Here is an 18,521-nt window from a genome sequence, read left to right on the forward strand (position 1 = left end):
TGAGAATGAAGTCAATCCTAAATGTATAAATAATATTGCAATACACAGAATCAATGTGCAGGTCCCTAGATATACATTACTTTTAGTCAGTGTTTATTTGCTTTTAAATACCCTTGTTTCTCAGTGAAGAACATGTCTTTATTCCACATTGCAAAAACATCACTTATACCTCAACTTTCCAGTACATTTAATCCATCTGTGCAATTAAACAAAAATGACTGATCTTAGGCTGAATGTCCATCATGATATGGTGCTTTAATACATGTTAACTCGTACTGCTTCACAAGTTTTTATGCCAATATAAGTTACAGGGTAAATATATTTTTTTCAATTAATTTAACCCTGGCAACCCAGCAGAACATAAGAGTTGATGGGTTACTGGATAAAATTGTCATATTACCATTTTATTGTATGCAAATATAGTACACATATAATACATACATTACTGAAATATATATTATATATAACAGTGGTTTGCTTCTAACGTGCAGGGCTTTGAACAATAAATAGAAATCAATAGATGCAAGCACACTAAACTGAACATTTAGTTGGGGAGGTGAATATTTTCCAACTCAGACTTTGGACATAAACATTTGGAGATTATTCATTTTCCTTTGGCGATTCACTATTCGGGATAAAACGCTGCTGTGAGTTACAAATCCAGTGCGTTAAAGAAGTACAACCAGATACTTCCTTGATTTAACACAATGAAGTGAAATGTTCCTCAGACTCCCGAGTTACACCCCCCTCTCACCAGCCAACCGCAGCGATTTTAAGCTGTCAACGAAATGGCAATCTTCATCAGTGCAAATCTAGGCACTGCATTTGGGTGGGGGTGGGATTAATGCAGAAACCTAAACACAAGACGGGCTTAGCTTACTGTAGATGGCCCATAACAACACAACCCCATTGTAAATCAAAAAGACGATTACAGCAACATCAAAATAGATTGAAGTAATATGTATTGTCATTGGGTTACTCCAATAATGTTTGGACAATTCAAACGACTCTATCAATCTTGCTTTAAGGCTGTTGGTGCAGCAGCGCATTTTGCCAAAGTGGGCAAGACTGAATCTTTTCCAGTCTTGTGTTGTGGAATTTTTAAAAAAGGAGGGACAAGCAAGAATTAAACTACAATGTTCTGCTTGTAGGACAGTGCAATCTAGTATGGCGACGAGGGGAAAGACATGATTGGATGATAATGTCACCGATTAACTACATCAGGAGTTTCAAAACGCAGGGAAGAATGATGACTGCAAAAAGAAGCACCAGTTGTTCTTATCAGATGGTAGAAGTCCACATACACCATTAGCATCTTTTTGTCCATTAAGTGCACATTGATATAGAAGGTTCAAAATAAATATCCTACAATAAGCATATTCACAGATACTGTACAAACAAATGGACAGGTGGATGACTCGGCTGACAAACCTACTCACACCTACACACAGAATGTTCTCTTAAGACCTTGGTTAAAATGTGTATACATTTGCCCATAAAATAACTCACAATCTGCAGGTGCAGGTTTACTGCCAAGCTAAGAATGAGATAAGCTATCGAGAGAAGTGTTAAGAAGCTGGATGCTTTGAGGGGGGCTTTATAATTGAATCCAAGGGTTAAGTTTGGTTGTTTGTGATCATAAATGTTGGACGCACACTCACATACACACATCTCAACATTAAATAGTGGTTGTCATGGGGACTATTTTTTTTCCCTTTGACTTGATCTGTGTATTCATTTATATTGGCCTTTATCAAGATGTGTTTGTACCCAGTTCACTCAGTTTGTGTCCATATTGTCATCTCCTGTCTCAGTGTCCTGTGTGGTTAAGGATGTTGATGCGATTGTGGGGCTGTCCCCGTCTCTGCGTTGGTAAAACAGAACATAAGCAGCTTTTGTCTGTAATGGGAATGACAAAGAAGAAGAAGCAGACATTTTCATGTATACCAGCACCAAGAGCCAAATTCAGTTAAGGTCTGAGAGGATTATGATATAGTACTATAATAGTTTGTCACATTTTCAATCACATCAGACAGTGTCCCACATTAATAACTAACTGTGAGAAGTAAACCTAGCCCTACACTGAAAATAGATTACTTTGGCAGTAACTTAAAAAAATTGTATCAAATTATCCAGAAAACCAGATAATCTCACTTACCACAATTTGATCTTCTGTAGCAGACGAAACACTGCTGTCATCAAAATAATACCACTTCTCATCCACGTTGTTCTTGGCAAAGGCAGTATCTGTGGGGAAAGACCTAAATTACCCACCATGCAACAATTATATTGCCTCATTAATAACATAAATCACTAATGTGTTCAATTACTTGGTGTCAGCAGAAATCCTATGAAATGTGTTAAGTGGTACTGAAACGGAATTTAAGACCAAACTGTAAGCAGAAATGTGTTTTACCAAAATCAGTACCCCTACAATTACACTACAGTAACATTTATATTTTAGGAGATTTTTCTAAAATATGTTTATGACCTCAAAAGCAAAAACAACAAGTAAACGCAAGACTTTGAAAGTGGTTTGGCTTGAACCGAAGACTTTTTAATACCCTGCAAATTAAACAGAGGATTTGAAGTGTTATGAATTAAAAAAAAAACATTATTAACCACCCCCGTCCCCATCTATAACTGTAGTAGAATTACAAAAGAAACCTAAGTTATGCTATAGGAAAAGCAATACTGTTTGCATTACTTGCATAAACAAGAAAATGGCATGGCTTTCGCCCAACCTTACAATCCTTTTTTTTCTTTTTTATATATTTTCACATAAGAAGTTTGAGCATACTGCTTATTACATAGGGCTTCTTGTAAGCCATACTACCTGCAAATTTAACTGTCAGTCTGTACTGTAAATTTTATTAACTTTTTAATTTATTATTCTGGGTAGTAGACCTATACTCATTACTACAGCAACATTTTGGTTTCCCCAAAAAATTACAGCACCACTGGAGAGAGTAGTTGATAAGACCAAGACTATATGTCGATATGTTATACTGAAACTCGGATATGTTGCTGGAAACACATCCAGTGTGCCAACTAATTTGAGGCATCATTTCAGCGTGTATACGACCAGAACAACGCAGAAGTTAGTCTCTCTGTGGTATAGAAGGCGCTTTTGCCAGGGAAAGCAGACCGGACTAAAAAAATTATTAAATACGGCTATAGGGGTGTTCATCATTGCAGATATGCAACCGAATTCGATGGTAGAGAACGAAGGAGTTATACAGGATTTAGTTCATTATGACATGATATTTATTGTCACTATATGCAAATAAGTTTTGTTAGACAGATCGACAGATGTATCGCCTTTGGTTTACAACTGTTACTGAAACTACCTTGAACCATGAACCCAAATTCATGTACCTCACCATGAAGTGTGTACATCCTCAGCACATTAATATATATTATGTGAGCCACTGAAAACAAAACATGGAGTTACGATAAGCACATTTTTTTTCTCTTTCCAATATCCAAGAAAATGTTACTCACAGTGCCCTCCACCCAAGCCACCGTAGTGATTAGACACGGCAAAGAGGTCATACACGTGACGCCCAGCCTTCGGGTTGCACACAAACTCTGACATGTTCAAATTTCTGGAGAGTAAAGATAAAGAATATCAGTCAACAACCGATACTGCTTTTCATATATATTATACTAGCAAATACTATTGAAACATTATTAAAAAGTAAAACAACGATTCTTTTAAGTGCCAATTTTTGTCATTTAAGCATATCAAATACGACGACAATTCAAATAAATTAGGCATTTTAGTTAATGCAGATCTGACAACAGCTGTAGTGTCATTTAAAATTGATTCTTATTTAAAAATGTACCTCTCTCTTAGCAACATTAACAGGCAACATCTGCTATGAGGATTCTGTACTCTTGTGTGAATACATTTGATCAACATTTAACATTCTTATACTTCAATATTTAAAAAAGTCACCTACCCCAAACTTTCTAATCCAGTGTCCCAAAGATAACGAATGCCAAGAGATTGACCCTTCGTGGGAAATATAATACAACTGCACCAATGCTACTGCCAAACAGCCAACCAATTGCCAACTAATGGGTGTAAATGCCAAAAAAAGAACAATATTTGTACTTGGGGCTTGTGGTAAGATTATAAAGATCATTGTTAGACTCCACAGATAACGTATGAAACAGGACTCGAAATCATCAGGTTTTGGTAGAATTCCCTTTTATATTAAGTTCCGCAATTCTCTCATCTGGGACTTAATTAACGTAAATAAACTTCAACTGTCAAGCAACAATTTCAGTTTTCCTACTAAGTCCTATAGGCTTCTGATTAATGGACTACAGTATTGCTGAATAGGTATGAAGTGACTGGGCATTTGAACAGAATCTTTACAAACTGAATGGTCCATATAGCCAGAATTTTATATCATGGGGGGGGGGGGGGGTGTCTGAAGTTCATCTCACAAACCTTTACTAGACCCTTAGAGCGAAAGTCTCCTTTGAAGTACCTGATGGGGAAGTCCACTACTGTGTCCAACTTGTCCCTCCAGCAGCGGTTGTAAGAGAAACGCTTGAGGTGCACCACCAAGATGCGAGGCAGGGACCACAGGTCAAACTTCTTTGTTGCCCGCTGGTGCTTTTTGCAGGTGGGGCAGTACCTTGGCACAAAGTAGGTAGAAGTGAGGAATTTTCAATTAGCTTACAGCATATGTGGTCATGTCATAAAAACAAACACAGTAAAGCACAGAACTACCAAGTAAGAACTTCATTCAAAGTCAATTGTTTTTTGTTTTTTTGAAAGCTAGCACTATATCCAGACAATTAACTTTCGGGACCGGCAGTCAGAAAATTTTAAAATGCTATTTAAAGAATATCCGTGTGACCCCAAGCAGGATGACCAATGGGATGGATCGATATTTAAAGAAGCAGATTCAGTACTGAGCATGTTGTCTGCAGAATACTCACCAGGGATCATGCTCTCCCAGGGTCTCCATGGTGGTGAAGAGCTCGATGCACTCCTTCAGAGCCACTGTGACCTTCTTCTTCTGCAAATGCAGCATGCTCTCATGCTTCTCGTAGGCCTGGTTTGTGGTGCAAAAACCCCCCATATCATGTTCAAGGCCAGCCTCGAGTGCAGGGACCTATTCCCAGTTCCTTCAAGTTAATGGTTATTTATTAGGAACATGTACATTGAGAAGATGCCACTCTGACCTCTGCCTCCTGGTCATCATAGTACAGTTTCTTCATTTCTGAATCCCAGTCCATTGCCACTGTGGAAAGTTCTGTAAACATAGATGGACAATCAACAAGAGCTGATGAACAGCTAAGGGGTCAGGTTAGTCTGCAAGTAACACATATTAGACAACATGATAAATATGAGGGATGAAGATTATAGCACAGCACTCACAAAACATAGTTTACTTTATTCTCCTCTAAGAATTTCTGTGCCACATACAGTAAAACTTCGGATTGCGAGCATAATTCATTCCGTAAATGTGCTTGTGATCCAAAGCACTCGTATATCAAAGTAAATTTTCCCATTAGAAATAATGGAACCTCCAATGATTCGTTCCACAACCCAAAAATATTAATATAAAATGATTAATACAAAATATAAAGTAAAAATACATAAAACAAATCAACCTTTATGGTATGAGGGAGACGAGAGAGAGAAGAGGAACGTTATTTTGTAGGACAACTTTCACTATAACGAACGGAATCACTGCTATCCGTTGGCTCACTGAGATCTTTTTCTTTTTGTGTGACTTTAACAAGGAGCATATCCTATGACAGTCGTTTTTGTCTCCTTTTCGATTTCACGGAAATGTGGACATTGCATTTTCATTAAACAGATTCTTCACTTGCACTGCTACACCCTTATTTGGTTGGTGCTTTTCTACTAAATTTTGATTATACAAGTGAAGCACACCAACGGAGACCAAGCTTTGGAAACGAGTACCCACAATCCCGCAGCGAGAGAGAGAAGAACTCGGCAGACAAAGCATATGTGTAGTACTTGTATTGCAAGACCTCGCTCGTTTATCAAGTTAAAAGTTATTTTTAAAAATTTGCTCGTCTTGCAAACCAAGTTACTCACAATCCAAGGTTTGACTGTATTTCACTGTATTTCATTCTGTGCTTCTGACTTGATAAGAACAAGGTATGTCTTAAAATTAGTTCTAAGCTGAATTTCAACCCACATCATGCTGTAAAATGTGAATAAAGGGCAGACACTTGCTATTGAGCTTGAGGACGTTTCCATCTCCAGGCAGCAGTTCAATATTGGCTGTCCCATAAGAGCTGACCACACTGAATGAGAACAGCTTGGCCTGGGAGCTTCCAAATTCTGACTTGGATGTGCAAGCAGCGAGGAGTTTTTCCACCTCCCCACCTCCCTCCTCATCTTCATCTTCATCTTCCTCATCACACACAGATGCTTCCGATGCACTATACTCTGGCTCTGGGCTGACCTGATGATCCATTGCTTCTTCCTCTAACATACACATACACACACACACAGCTTTCATTAGTAAGGGACTTAATTACAGCATTTCCTGATTTGTCAGCTTTCATAATCTAAGTTAAGGCAACGGGTCCAGTTGGAAGGCAAGAACTTCGTTACATGTTTCCATCCAATGACAGTCACAAACAAAGGAATTTATTCTTCTAGAAACTAAATTCCAAACCACAACAATGTAATAATTTAGCTCCATATCTAACATCTCAAAACCTACGGCATTTACAAAACTAAACACCTGATTTTGACCTTTGTTCTTACCTTCACAAACTTTACTGGAGCCACTGCAGATCCCAGACTGCTGTTTGCTGTTTGGTTCTGATCCACATGGCATCGCTTCTGCCAAAGGGTCGACACCCTGACTGTCTGTGTTGCAGCCATGCACCATATGGTCTTCGGCATCATGGCAGCTGCCATACACAGCTGCTGAGGAACATTCCTTCCCTTCAGTGACAGATTCCTGGGGCCACTTCACATAACGCCTACAATAAAGGTGGGTGGGTACTACAGTCATGGTATGTCAGGATGCACACAACAGTGAATTTGTGCAATTTTCTGGCCTTTCTCCTCATGAGTGGCTACAGTAGAAATGCCATTTGTGTCTCATTTAAGCTCTTAAGAAACCCCTCCAAATATGATAAAGAGCAAAATAAGAATTTAAGAGTGATGCTGCTTGCTGATTGGCCAAGACCCTTAATGAGACTGACAAAGTCTTAAGTAGCACCTTGCTTAGAAATGCAAATGACAAAAACTCAAGATTGTGGTGCACCTGATCTAAATGACTTTGTAAGCCGTTCTGACCTGATTCGATCAAACACCTTTGTGTACAGCAGATCTACAGTGAGGTTTTGCCGGGGGACGGTGATAAGCAGAGGCTGGCCAAACAGTAGGGCCCCTGGGGAGCCGCCTGCAGACTTTGTCTGCCTCTCTCTGAAATACACCAGCAGGTTGAGGCCATTCTCATCGTCCACTTCTACCTCATAGCTGCCAGTGAGATGACCAGGAGGGACAAGCATAACAAGTGGAAGGGGAGAAAGAGACAAAAGACAGTCATCTTTTAGCTGAATGGGAAAAAAAAAAAACAGCCGTCTGCAAGAAATTACCACAATGATGACTTTTCTAAGGCGAGACTTTTGTATGAAATGGCTACAACATTTATACTGGATATTTGCTCAACCTCATTAGTTGATACTTTTTACCTGCACGAAAACATCAAGAAATACATTTAATCACTTACACAAAGATGTCGTCTTTATCCATTATGTTATTCAGGCTATCCTCCCTCCGATAGATTTTATGGAACCGATGATTGTAAACATCTGCCACAAGCATCTGAGAAGAAACTGGCATGTCAAGGCCTCATCCAAGGGGAACCTGACATGTTTCTTTAAACACAGTTCTATCTGATAAAAGTCAAATCCAAGGACTAGTAAAATATAACCATTCTAAGCTTTGCCAGAGGATAAGTTCCTCTATACTTACATTCTCTGTAGCAATTCCTGACAATTTTGATAGTGCATTGCACAGATCTACGACAGTGCCCAGTTTGGGAACCACCACCCTGTACTGGACAAAAGAGAAAAAAGAAAGAAAAAAAAAGCAAAAAGAGAGCAATAATCTTAGATACCAAGCTGTGCAGACTCTTCCAAACGGTTCATGCAGCAAGGCCTACTGCTACGTCTTTTTGTTCCTCCATTTTGAAATTCCAGCACTGAGCGCTGACAAAAGAAAAATGCCTTTGGAGGTCTTCTGGTCCTACCTGCATGAGCCTGCTTTGGGGATCCGTGCGCACCAGGGACACCTCCATCGTGCGGTCCTTCTTCATCGGCAGCGGCAGTGTCAGGTAGCAGAACGGGTCAAAAGTGACGGAGATTTTTGAACATTCTGGGCAGACAAGGGTGGACTTGAAGAGGGCGTGGAAGATGTCCACTATGATGGAGTCATTGCGCAGCCGGTGGTTTCTCCAAGCCTCTGCTGCTACAGTCTAAAGTAAACAGGCACGACTTTAGCATTTATCCAGCATAAGAGGCTCCAGCAATGAGTATGAAATCATTTACGTAAATATATCTATATATAGCTGGCAGGCTGTACAAAACACTGGGTTGGGGGCAGTATTTGACTCTGTGTGATGCGTACCTCATCTGGTCTGCCATCAGCATCCCTCAGCTCCAGGTAAGGCTTCTTCTTGACACGGTTAAGGTCCTCGTGGAGCCCATCCAGCAGAAAGGCCAGCAGTTCTTGGGAGTCTTGTTGCTGGTAGCCTGAGAACTGGGGGGCAAATCGGCCAACTTGGGTCTGGAAATCAAGTGTGAATGGGTGGGCATGGAGGTTTGGCATGCATTTGTTAAGTCTGACTGTCAAATACATACAAAATAACAAACCACAATTCATACTTCCAGAAACATAAAACCACAAAGGAAATGGATGCGCAATATATTTGTAAGCTACATATTACTGTCTGGATTTGTAGGATTTTCCTAAGGTTAATGGCTTCTTGTTTTATTAAGTTCCTTTTCATTAAAGTAAAATGAGAAGCAGTGAAAGACTGGAGGCTGTTACAAAGCAAAGGCTTTATGCTGTAACCTTACACAATGACACCTGATTTTATGCTTTATTTATGGAGAAAGTTATTCATTGCCTTAAAGGTGCGAGGAGCCATGTAGCTGCAGTTACAGTTGAGCCACATCTGCTTGATCAGGTCAGCATAGGCCTCAGCAATCTCCCCTCTCATCCCCAATGGATTCTCCCGGTTGATCTCAGCTTCATAGTGGTCGTTCAAGAAGTACTCTGTGAGCGGGGACGCATGGCTGAGGCACTGGATTGGGAAGGGGGCACATTTCAGGTATACGCTAAACAATACTGGCATTATGGGCTCTATCGGTTTGAGGGCTTCAGCTTCAATTCCGGTTCAGTTTAATTAATAATACACTTATGAAGAGCTTATAAAGAGAGCTCCCTCTAATCAAGTTGGTGTGTGTACCTGAAGAGCAGAGTTCATGAAGCAGGTGTTGCCCAGGTTACTGAGGCCACACAAACCAGGCTGAGTCTGGGCCTCAGAGTAGATGTATGATGAGCTGTATGAACTGTAACCTCCAATCCTGAGATAAAAATCAGCCCCGTCAGAGACTGATCGCAGACACACCTCATCCAGAGACAATTTTTAACGCATCTGACTGAAAATGGCAAGAAAAACAAAAAAGAACCTATTACCTGTTGTCAGATGAGGCACTGCTGTTCATCGCGTAGCCAGAAATGCTGCTGTCCCCGTTGGTCATAGTCAAAGACACCCAAGAGTTAGAGGAGAGCGCTGAGGAGGTAGTGAAGCTCGGGGACAGGGTGGTGCTGGACCTAGACAAATAATTATAAAATGATTACAAGGCAATCAGGGAAATTTGGGGGGGTAAAATAGTTTCTTTCACAATAAGGGGATGAGAGAACCAGAAAATAGTTACTTGGCATGTTGGGACTGTCTGGACCAGGCACCATCCTCATTCTTCTGTTCAATAACCAGCATCTGCAGGCCCACAGCAGACACAAAAGGGGAAATGGCAGTGTTTCCCCTACCCTTATATTAGGGGGGCGCCCCCCCCCCCTTGAAGGTCAAGTTAATTTAATTTTATTTTCTATATAGCGCCAGATCACAACAGAAGTCATTTACCTTTCCTATAGAACAGGTCTATACATTGTTCTTTTATTAAACAAACTAAATAGCCTTATGTTATTTATCTTATTTACAAAACAGCTTGTAATTTTTGTCTCTACACGCTCGCGCGTTTATAATTCTCCTCTGCTCTCTGTATCGCGCCTGACGGAGCTCCGGCCCCGATGCGCACGCACAGACACGTGCATGCACAGACACATGCACGCACAGACACATGCACGCACAGACAGGTGAGCACGCTCCCACCAGCGGACAGAGAGCGCGTCGGAAAATGTCGCGTCAACCACCTGAAAAGCAGACAAAAATATCTGGGTTTTTTTTTTTACTGCCGTCATTAAAAGAAACACATGAACACCATGAATCCTGTCAGTGTCTGTCTGCCCCCCCCCCCCCAAAAGCTGTAAACCAAGAAATACTGTCTGGTGATCTCAAACAAGCTTAAAAAGTTGAACAATCTCCACACTGGCGCCATCCACACAGTCACCTTATGCCAGTCTAACTTACAGCAAACACAGGTATAGAGTTCCATAACACCTCAGCTTACAGACAATGGAACAGAAGTAAGTTTGGCATTAGCAAAGTCCAGCATGGGTAGACCCCCCACCTGGCCCTGGAAAAGTCCAGAATCCTGCACTGTGCCGTCCATCTTGTTAAGCTGCTCAAAAGTGTTGCTCATGTACTTGTTCCACAGGCGAGTTTCTTTCTCCATGGGAATCCCAAACAGCTTCCTCATCTCCTTTTCAATCGTACCTATACAGTGACAATTACGTACATATAAAGGATGCCTCAACATGCAGTTATCTTCTTTTAATTCTTCATAAGTGGAGTTACTTCCCTGTTTCACATTTAAGATTCATCACCTTTAGATATAATATATATTACATAATATAAAACTTGGAGTTACTAAATTGCCCGTAGGTGTGCATGTGTGAGTGAATGGTGTGTGAGTGTGCCCTGCGATGGGCTGGCCCCCCCATCCTGGGTTGTTCCCTGCCTCGTGCCCATTGCTTCCGGGATAGGCTCCGGACCCCCCGCGACCCAGTAGGATAAGCAGTTTGGAAAATGGATGGATGGATAATATAAAACATGCAAAAGCCCACAAAACAGGATATTCAGAATGATTTAAGCCCCCCCCCTTTCCTCTCACCTACAGTATCAGCCTTACTGAAGTGCCTAGTCACTACTTTGTCCATGTTGTTAAACTCGCACAGATTGAGCTCCAAGAGGTAGACTTCCACTTTACAGTGTTTCACAAACATTCCATGCTCCACAACCTAAAAAAATAAAAAGTATTTCAATGCTAAAAAGGTCTATTTTTTGTCAAGCCATTTGTCCATTAATAGAATTTACAAAATTTGTCCATTTACAACCAGGCCTGAAATATTCCAGATACTTTTCATGATCATATTACCTGAGGCTCCAGACTCCAAATTAAGACGTGGTGTAAGATGTGGTGAATTCGAACTGAACATTAATTATCCATATTCTGTTTTCATGCTTTACTTGCCTTTTTCACATGTACAAGTAGCTATAGCTCCAGGGAACAGCCACATGCAATGCATTAGTCAGCATAAATACCTCGTGGGAAGATTGCGAACAGGTCGTAATTACTTCAGATTAGTGTCGGCTGCAGATCAAAAACTGCCCTAGCATAGATGTTACAATTAGCAAGCAAGTTCAATACAGACGCTCCTCTACTTACGAACTTTCAACTTACGACTTTTCAGGCATACGAACGAAGAGGACGAACGAAGTGCAAATTGTCTTCATTTGGGCTCCCGTTTCCTGTCCGAAACATCAATTTTTTTTTCTGTGCGCCAATTCCGCCCAGTACGACTTCTGCCCTCTACTCCCGCCGCGCAGCAGCGTAGCACGCCTACTCCCAGCATCCTAGTTCTTTGTACTTGTGTATACTCTTAAAATGATGTTCAATAATGACTTACGAACATTTCAAGCTAGGAACGGCCGTTCGGAACGTATCTCATTCGTAAGTATAGGAACGTCTGTATTACCTTGTTTAGACTTAAATTACACTGTCTGTGCATGCTGACCAAACACACGTGTGCTATGCGAGATGGTTATTCAGTTGTTCTCTACATTTTAAACTGTGTTTGCACTCCATGCTGGATTTTTCATGACCCTCCTGCATTAGCAAATTCATGCATTGCTTGCCAAATGTCCCATCAGCTTACTTTGCGGACAATGGGCCGCTGACCCTCTAGGAACCCGTACCAGCTGACAAGCTTCTGCCAGGCCTCAGTGGGCAGCAAGATGTAGTCAAGCTCATCGATTAGATGTTCTTTCAAGGACTGTGCCTCATGGTCTGTGAGAACAAATACAAGTTGCATCTCATTATTAGTAACAAATGGAAAAAAGCTGTGTTCCTCTTCAGGCCATCTTGTCTTATACCAGACAAATGTTCCGGTTCTTAAAATTCACATCCCTCAATCCACAGAAAAAAACACGTTGCCTTTCTAACAACCTGGCCTCAGACTTTAAGAATTTCCCCAGATATTACGATAAGGGACTAAACATGCCGTAAAATTTCAACCATGCATACGTTAAAATATCAAAGGCAGAACTTGCGGCAGATCTGCTGGCTTCTGACATTGATTCGAAACTACAATTTTTATTACATTCGAAAAATGTGATTTCACCTCGTAAATATTATTTATCAAGTTAACAAAGTAACCTTAACATGCTAATTCACATGGAATTTACCAGAGAAAAGTCCTGAGTTGTCTATGGGACCTGGAAAGAGGTTCCGTTCCCCAACATTGTACATGTCCCAGCTCTCATAACCCACATATTTCTTCCATTGCTTGAACCACCTGGTGTCAATCAGGAACCTGTAAAAAAACATTTAAAAAAGTTTGTAGCAGCAGGAATGAATTCACCATAAATTCACTCAACGAAACTTTTTTGTTCATCCAAAAAAAAAAAAAAAAAAACGTTTTAAACTTGCCAATAAAGTAACTGTTAGTATTTCCTAATTGCATAGAAATTAAGTATCTACTGACACTACCAAAACACTTTTGTTTGTGAAATTAAAAATTGCAGGTGACTCAGCTGGGCAATTAATTAAGTACGTTATTAGTTATATAAACAGATATGATTACGACAAGCAAAATTCAATATTAATGTAATTGCTTAGAACCTTACGCTGACTGGTACACAAGGTCAGCCAACAAGGCAAGCCAACTGATCATCTACTGGACAATGCCACCAAATTAATAGCTTGGTAGCAGATAGGCTTATTCCCATATTTTACTGCCATACATGAAGAGGGCAATGCCGGACAGAGGTTGTCCTGATGCTCACGCTGCCTTTCGGGACGGGCCGAAACGCCGGGATGCCCCAGTAGGTGCAGCCGGTGCCAAGAGAACCGCCAGAATAACGGGGCAAATGCGGCTTCGATCCACAACTGGAAAATAACTAGGGCGGCTGTCCCTTAGCATCGTGCACACCGTCTTGTTGATGCTTGCGGGGAAACCCCGAAATGTGGGGATGGGGGGGGGGCATTTTGACAGGGATGATTCCCGTCATTAATTAAAACCGGGTAATTGAAACTAGCTATAAAACCCTGAAAGCGGAGATCATCTGCAGCTTCACTGTCCCGCACTGAACATTTAAACACCCCCCGTTGCGGTTTATGGAGAAATGTACCGCAAAGCCGGCTACCTGCAAAGCTAGATGCACAGGCATGCCTTGCTTGGCAGTACCCGGTTTTGGCCAGTTGCGAGGCCTGCAGTTCCCGGGATTTCTCCGTTTATGGCAGTGACATGCTTACCAGTCGTCCCCCTTTCTGAGAGGCGTCTTGATCAGGACCCCGATGGTCTGCTTTTGATGCTCAGCCGATGGCATGGCCATGTGAGGCGGCGCCGGCTCCGGCTCCGGCTCCGGATCGGGCCGTAACCCGCCGCCCAGCTCGGGTCCGCCTCCCTCAGCCATCGTCCCGCCGCCGCAGAGGGTGTAAAACGCCGGGGCTGCGCGGCTCAGATGCAAATGAGTCACGGGTGTCTCTGCGCAGGCGGCACCGTGACCGGGGCGCCGTGGGCTCTGCCGCCCCTCCAGCAAGAAATACAAAATCGCATGTGTATAATTTCAAAACAACTGCAAAACCTATTTATCAAGCGTTTGCAGACGAGTAGGATTCCCAACCTTCTCCAAAAATTTAGATTTTTATAGCTTTTATTGAATTATCCCTTTGGTTATTTAGCCCGCGTCGTAATATTAATTATACTTCATCACTCCATTAACCGTAGAATTTCCGAAGGCTACATACGGCGGCAATATTACTCCAACATTAAGACCCTGGTCCGCAGATGTTGCCCGTAATATAAATTATGACAGATTTCGAAAATGCTTTCCTAAAATGGCATCCAAGGCAAATAAAATGTATAATGTCACACACCATATCGCGGTGTATAATAATTAAGTCTAAATTTTAATGACAGCCGAAAGCGACTGGGCGATTAGGTTGATTTTCGTTTGATTTCTGTATTTTTTACTTTGTGCTTTGTAGAGATATCGTTTCAGATTCATTACAATTTATATATGGTTAAGACTACTTTGTATTAGGATTAAATGCGTTCCATAGGTCATGAAAATTAACAAAATTATATATAATATAATTGACTACTCGTGGTACATTTTAAACAAAAATACAAAATGAATGGATTCCAGGTTTTAATATCTTTATACAATAAGAGAGCTAATAAACTGAGCATAAACATGGTTATTCTCTTGTGTCCCACCTCTCGGTAACTAGGCGTCGCTGATTATGAGGCTTCATTACTAGCGCCACCTTGCGACAGAATTGCGATATAACACTTGCAAGAAAATGGCCGGGCAAGAGGATCCAGTGCAAAGAGAGATTCACCAGGACTGGGCTAATCGGGAATATATAGAAGTTATAACAAGCAGCATCAAGAAAATCGCAGATTTTCTAAATTCTTTCGGTAGGGATGACAATTATATATATCGCGAAGCACCGTTTATAGCATTTAACTAGTTTCAGGCTCTCTAACGTAGCAAGTTTAGCCAGCTAGCTAGCGGATGCTAAGTGTTTGTGTCTTCCGGCGAACAAATGTGTATTTTTCAATGAGTGCGCTTTAAATTGCCTACATTTTTTATCAAGGTTTCCATGCCTGGTCGAAGAGGGTTCGTGGGTATTTTATTTATCAGCCTCTCTGCTTGATTTCTTAGGTCGTTCAAACGGTAGCTGGTAACGTCCGTCTTTTAAGGCCGAGATTCACGGAAGAGCGTTAAACGTAATTAGCTTCCACAGAAAAGCAGCGTTTTAAAACTACAATTGTTTACGGCTTCGTAGGAAGATAAATCCCAACATTGTTAAACAGCGGTTGTCAGCGAAGTCGAGAGACTAAATATGTAGTCCAACCGTGTAGCAGAGATGCTTGGTGTAAAAAAATGCTTGTTAAAGGACTTGAATTTTTCTACGTTTAATATTTATTATTATTATTATTATTATTATTATTATTATTATTATTATTATGCTCGTACAGAAAGTGCTCTTGATGGCGATTGGAGAATTGGTGGATGAATGTGAGGTGTAGCTTGTTTTCATGATCACATTACTGTCTTCTTCAGACATGTCCTGTAGATCTCGTTTGGCCACTTTGAATGAGAAACTGACTGCCCTGGAGAGGAGAATTGAGTATATCGAGGCAAGAGTAAGTGTTGATTTCATATATATGATTTATTGTGCACAAATTTCTGAAACGACTGGACATTGATTGTAAATAAATACTTATTGCCCCCTTCGTTTAACAGGTCACTAAAGGAGAGACATTAACTTAAATCCATCAGCGGGACTGGATTTATGTCGTCTTAAAGAAATGACAACCAGAATTTCTTTTGCTCATTTTGCAACTTAATTCTTTTAACATACATTTGTGAGTCTTGGTACCACTTATGAACACTTTCAAATTGTGCTGTGTTGTAATAGTTTCTTGAGCTTCATATTGCTGTGAAAGCTTGAAATACTGCACTGTAAATCCGATGTACTTACTCATCATTCCGTGTGTTTTTTTTAAAACACACTTGTTCCGTTGTGGAAATGGTTATTTTGAAACCTTATTAATGTCATAGAGCTGACATTTTGAATAGTTTAAAAAAAGCACATATGAAACGCAGCTGGATTGAACCAAACAGGCATAGAAAGCTGTAATGCCACCATAAAAAATGCTAATTGCAGTGTTTTGTGGCTTTACGTGTGGTAAAGAAAATCTTGTCTCTGCTTTGCTGTTTTGTGTTTTCTGGAACGTTGGTGCACTGCTTTTTAAAATGGCCTAAGATGATGCATGTGCAGTGGAAGATCAGAAGAAGCACCTACGCATCACACAAGTGGAGAATGAGTGCCAAGTCACATTTCTTTATATGGTTTTATCTCAAAAATTACATCAGTTTTGATTTTTAATATGTATGTGTACATTTACCATTGTATTTTGGATTTCGTGTTGAGACAATAAAGGATATTAAAAAGTATTTTTAATTTTAGTCATGGGCAAGCATTAATATAACCATGGTACTTTAAAAACATTTCCATTAAATGTGTTTCATATAACATAATGAGAAGTTTGTAGTTTTATTAGTATATTTGCTGTATTGGACACAGTTAAGTCTATATATATCCATTAAATTCTTTAAGATCATAATCTTTATTGCCTCTAATGTACTGAACACTTCTGTGCATTGAATGCATACCTTGGCTTTTTTTCAATGCTTTGAGTGAAAGGTTTCTCATAGGTTAGAAAAATTCCTCTTTTTTTGTTTGTTTCAGTGGCTCATCTGTGTTGGCTTTGCCTTCATTTCTGCAATGTGGATTTTCTGATTAAAGCAAGATCCGATCATTTCTCTTGTTTAGTGATAGTTTTTCATATTCATTTCCAGCAATTTTTCCTGAAAGCTGTGGTTCAACCACAAAGTTGATCATAGATATTTTTTATCCTGAAGGAAATTGTAGACCATTAGCATATTACACACATTTAGTAAAAAGACATTTAGAGAGTAATAGCAACAAATAATGGACAACAATAAACAATAACAATGCAAAAAATGTCAGGTAAAGTATTCCACAGAGTTCTGTAATATTTAATTCTAGAGTGCTCTAGTACCATGTATATCTATGAACCTTTTTGTGTTAAACAATAATATAAAAAAATCCAGTAACAATCTGCCATACGGGCTTAGATCCACAAGGTCATTCTTCCCAGTCCTACCCCTCCATGGATCTCCATCCTTCCCTATGTGAACACTGAAGTCTTCCAGTTGGACCACATAGTCCATGGATGGTACCCTTTTCAATTACCCTTTCCTTTTAAGAACATAAGAAATTTACAAATGAGAGGAGGCCATTTGGCCCATCAAGCTCATTTGAGGAGAACTTAACTAATAGCTCAGAGTTGTTAAAATCTTATCTAGCTCTGATTTAAAGGAACCCAGCGGAGGATGATAGAAGTAATTTTTAGTCATCTAGAGCCAACTTGCCCACTGGTAAATACTCCAGTTGCACAGCTCTCAGGATTGGACTTATCAGTATACCTTCACCCACTTCAGATTTCTCACCATTGGGAAGTTCATAATAGGAGAGACATTATGAAGACCCGAGTTCTTTATTGTCAACACTTACATGTACACAAGTACACACTGCATTCAAATTCTGTTTCCCTTTGCCCCCCTATGGTGCTACATATAAATAGAAACAATCAAGAAATATATAACAACAATACAATATAAATAGCTTGCAAATGTCAAAGATTTTGTACATATAGTGCAATTAAAGAATGCAATATCATTGAAGGTTTTTTTTTTTTTTTGGGGGGGGGGGGGCTAATGGGGGTTTATTTATTTAGTAGACACTTTTATCCAAATCAACCTACAACTGAGAAAGCAGGATCCACCCCTCCCTGGAGCCGTTGGGGTCCCTCCCCATCTGAGAGATAATGCTCCACATTCACAGAGGCAATGTCTATTGCCATAGCCTAATCCAGTTGGGTCTTTCTTTCTCCCTCATACCTGACTTTCAAATAACAATGTACTTGACCCCCACCCTCACGGGGTGGCTCCATGTAGGTATTTTAGGCTGAGCCTAAAATATCTACATTTTTTTGGATGTTTCTGCATTGAATGTGTCACTAAGTATAGTGGCAGCCTAAAACATAATTTCCTTGGCATCACAGACAACAGGAGGAAGTTTTTTTTAGATAAGAAGTATATTATTTACATGATGTAATGTTAGTCTGACATTGACCAATGCTGAATGAAACATTTATGCCTTTATTTTTAAAAGTGAGATCGGATCTTCCGTCAACAACTCGAGGGGGTGGA

At 40.3% G+C, this 18,521-nt stretch overlaps 2 protein-coding genes across 9 annotated transcripts; one reads left to right on the forward strand and one right to left on the reverse strand.

The window, feature by feature from the left end:
• Positions 1-89: 89 nt before the first annotated feature.
• Positions 90-14,663, reverse strand: LOC125745417 (ubiquitin carboxyl-terminal hydrolase 4-like). Of its 8 annotated transcripts, none has more exons than XM_049018300.1 (22): positions 13,963-14,661; positions 12,894-13,021; positions 12,365-12,495; positions 11,320-11,446; positions 10,777-10,922; positions 9,964-10,025; positions 9,722-9,859; positions 9,492-9,609; positions 9,150-9,326; positions 8,648-8,806; positions 8,271-8,495; positions 7,994-8,077; positions 7,749-7,843; positions 7,313-7,495; positions 6,773-6,993; positions 6,386-6,487; positions 5,206-5,276; positions 4,960-5,075; positions 4,503-4,652; positions 3,505-3,608; positions 2,159-2,247; positions 90-1,899 (listed from the first exon to the last, which is right to left on the reverse strand). In XM_049018300.1, the coding sequence occupies exons 1-22, from the start codon at positions 14,121-14,123 to the stop codon at positions 1,780-1,782; spliced, it is 2,907 nt and encodes a 968-aa protein (XP_048874257.1). In that variant the 5' UTR covers positions 14,124-14,661; the 3' UTR covers positions 90-1,779. The 8 variants fall into 8 exon arrangements, 5 of the variants coding, with proteins under 5 accessions (XP_048874257.1, XP_048874255.1, XP_048874259.1 ...); XM_049018298.1 differs by having other exon boundaries at positions 6,233-6,487; XR_007398669.1 differs by lacking the exon at positions 90-1,899 and adding an exon at positions 3,966-4,018 and having other exon boundaries at positions 2,221-2,247; positions 6,233-6,487; positions 13,963-14,663.
• Positions 14,664-14,975: 312 nt separating this feature from the next.
• Positions 14,976-17,044, forward strand: brk1 (BRICK1 subunit of SCAR/WAVE actin nucleating complex). The gene is made up of 3 exons (XM_049018363.1): positions 14,976-15,133; positions 15,783-15,865; positions 15,966-17,044. Exons 1-3 carry the CDS (start codon positions 15,016-15,018, stop codon positions 15,990-15,992), a joined length of 228 nt encoding a protein of 75 aa, XP_048874320.1. The 5' UTR covers positions 14,976-15,015; the 3' UTR covers positions 15,993-17,044.
• The last annotated feature ends 1,477 nt before the right edge of the window (positions 17,045-18,521 follow it).

This window comes from Brienomyrus brachyistius, chromosome 6 (assembly GCF_023856365.1).
Source record: "Brienomyrus brachyistius isolate T26 chromosome 6, BBRACH_0.4, whole genome shotgun sequence".
Taxonomy (NCBI): Eukaryota; Metazoa; Chordata; class Actinopteri; order Osteoglossiformes; family Mormyridae; genus Brienomyrus; species Brienomyrus brachyistius.

Bases quoted from the DNA above. Each gene is read 5' to 3' on its own strand.
- LOC125745417 (XM_049018298.1), bottom strand. From the start codon at position 14,123: ATGGCTGAGGGAGGCGGACCCGAGCTGGGCGGCGGGTTACGGCCCGAT. The intron at 8,078-8,270 runs GTAGGACCAGAA...TCTTTTGTCCAG, and splicing joins CCCAAAGCAGGCTCATGCAG to TACAGGGTGGTGGTTCCCAA. The intron at 7,496-7,748 runs GTAAGTGATTAA...TCTCACTGGCAG, and splicing joins GATAAAGACGACATCTTTGT to CTATGAGGTAGAAGTGGACG.
- brk1 (XM_049018363.1), top strand. From the start codon at position 15,016: ATGGCCGGGCAAGAGGATCCAGTGCAAAGAGAGATTCACCAGGACTGG. The intron at 15,134-15,782 runs GTAGGGATGACA...TGTCTTCTTCAG, and splicing joins AGATTTTCTAAATTCTTTCG to ACATGTCCTGTAGATCTCGT. The intron at 15,866-15,965 runs GTAAGTGTTGAT...TTCGTTTAACAG, and splicing joins TTGAGTATATCGAGGCAAGA to GTCACTAAAGGAGAGACATT.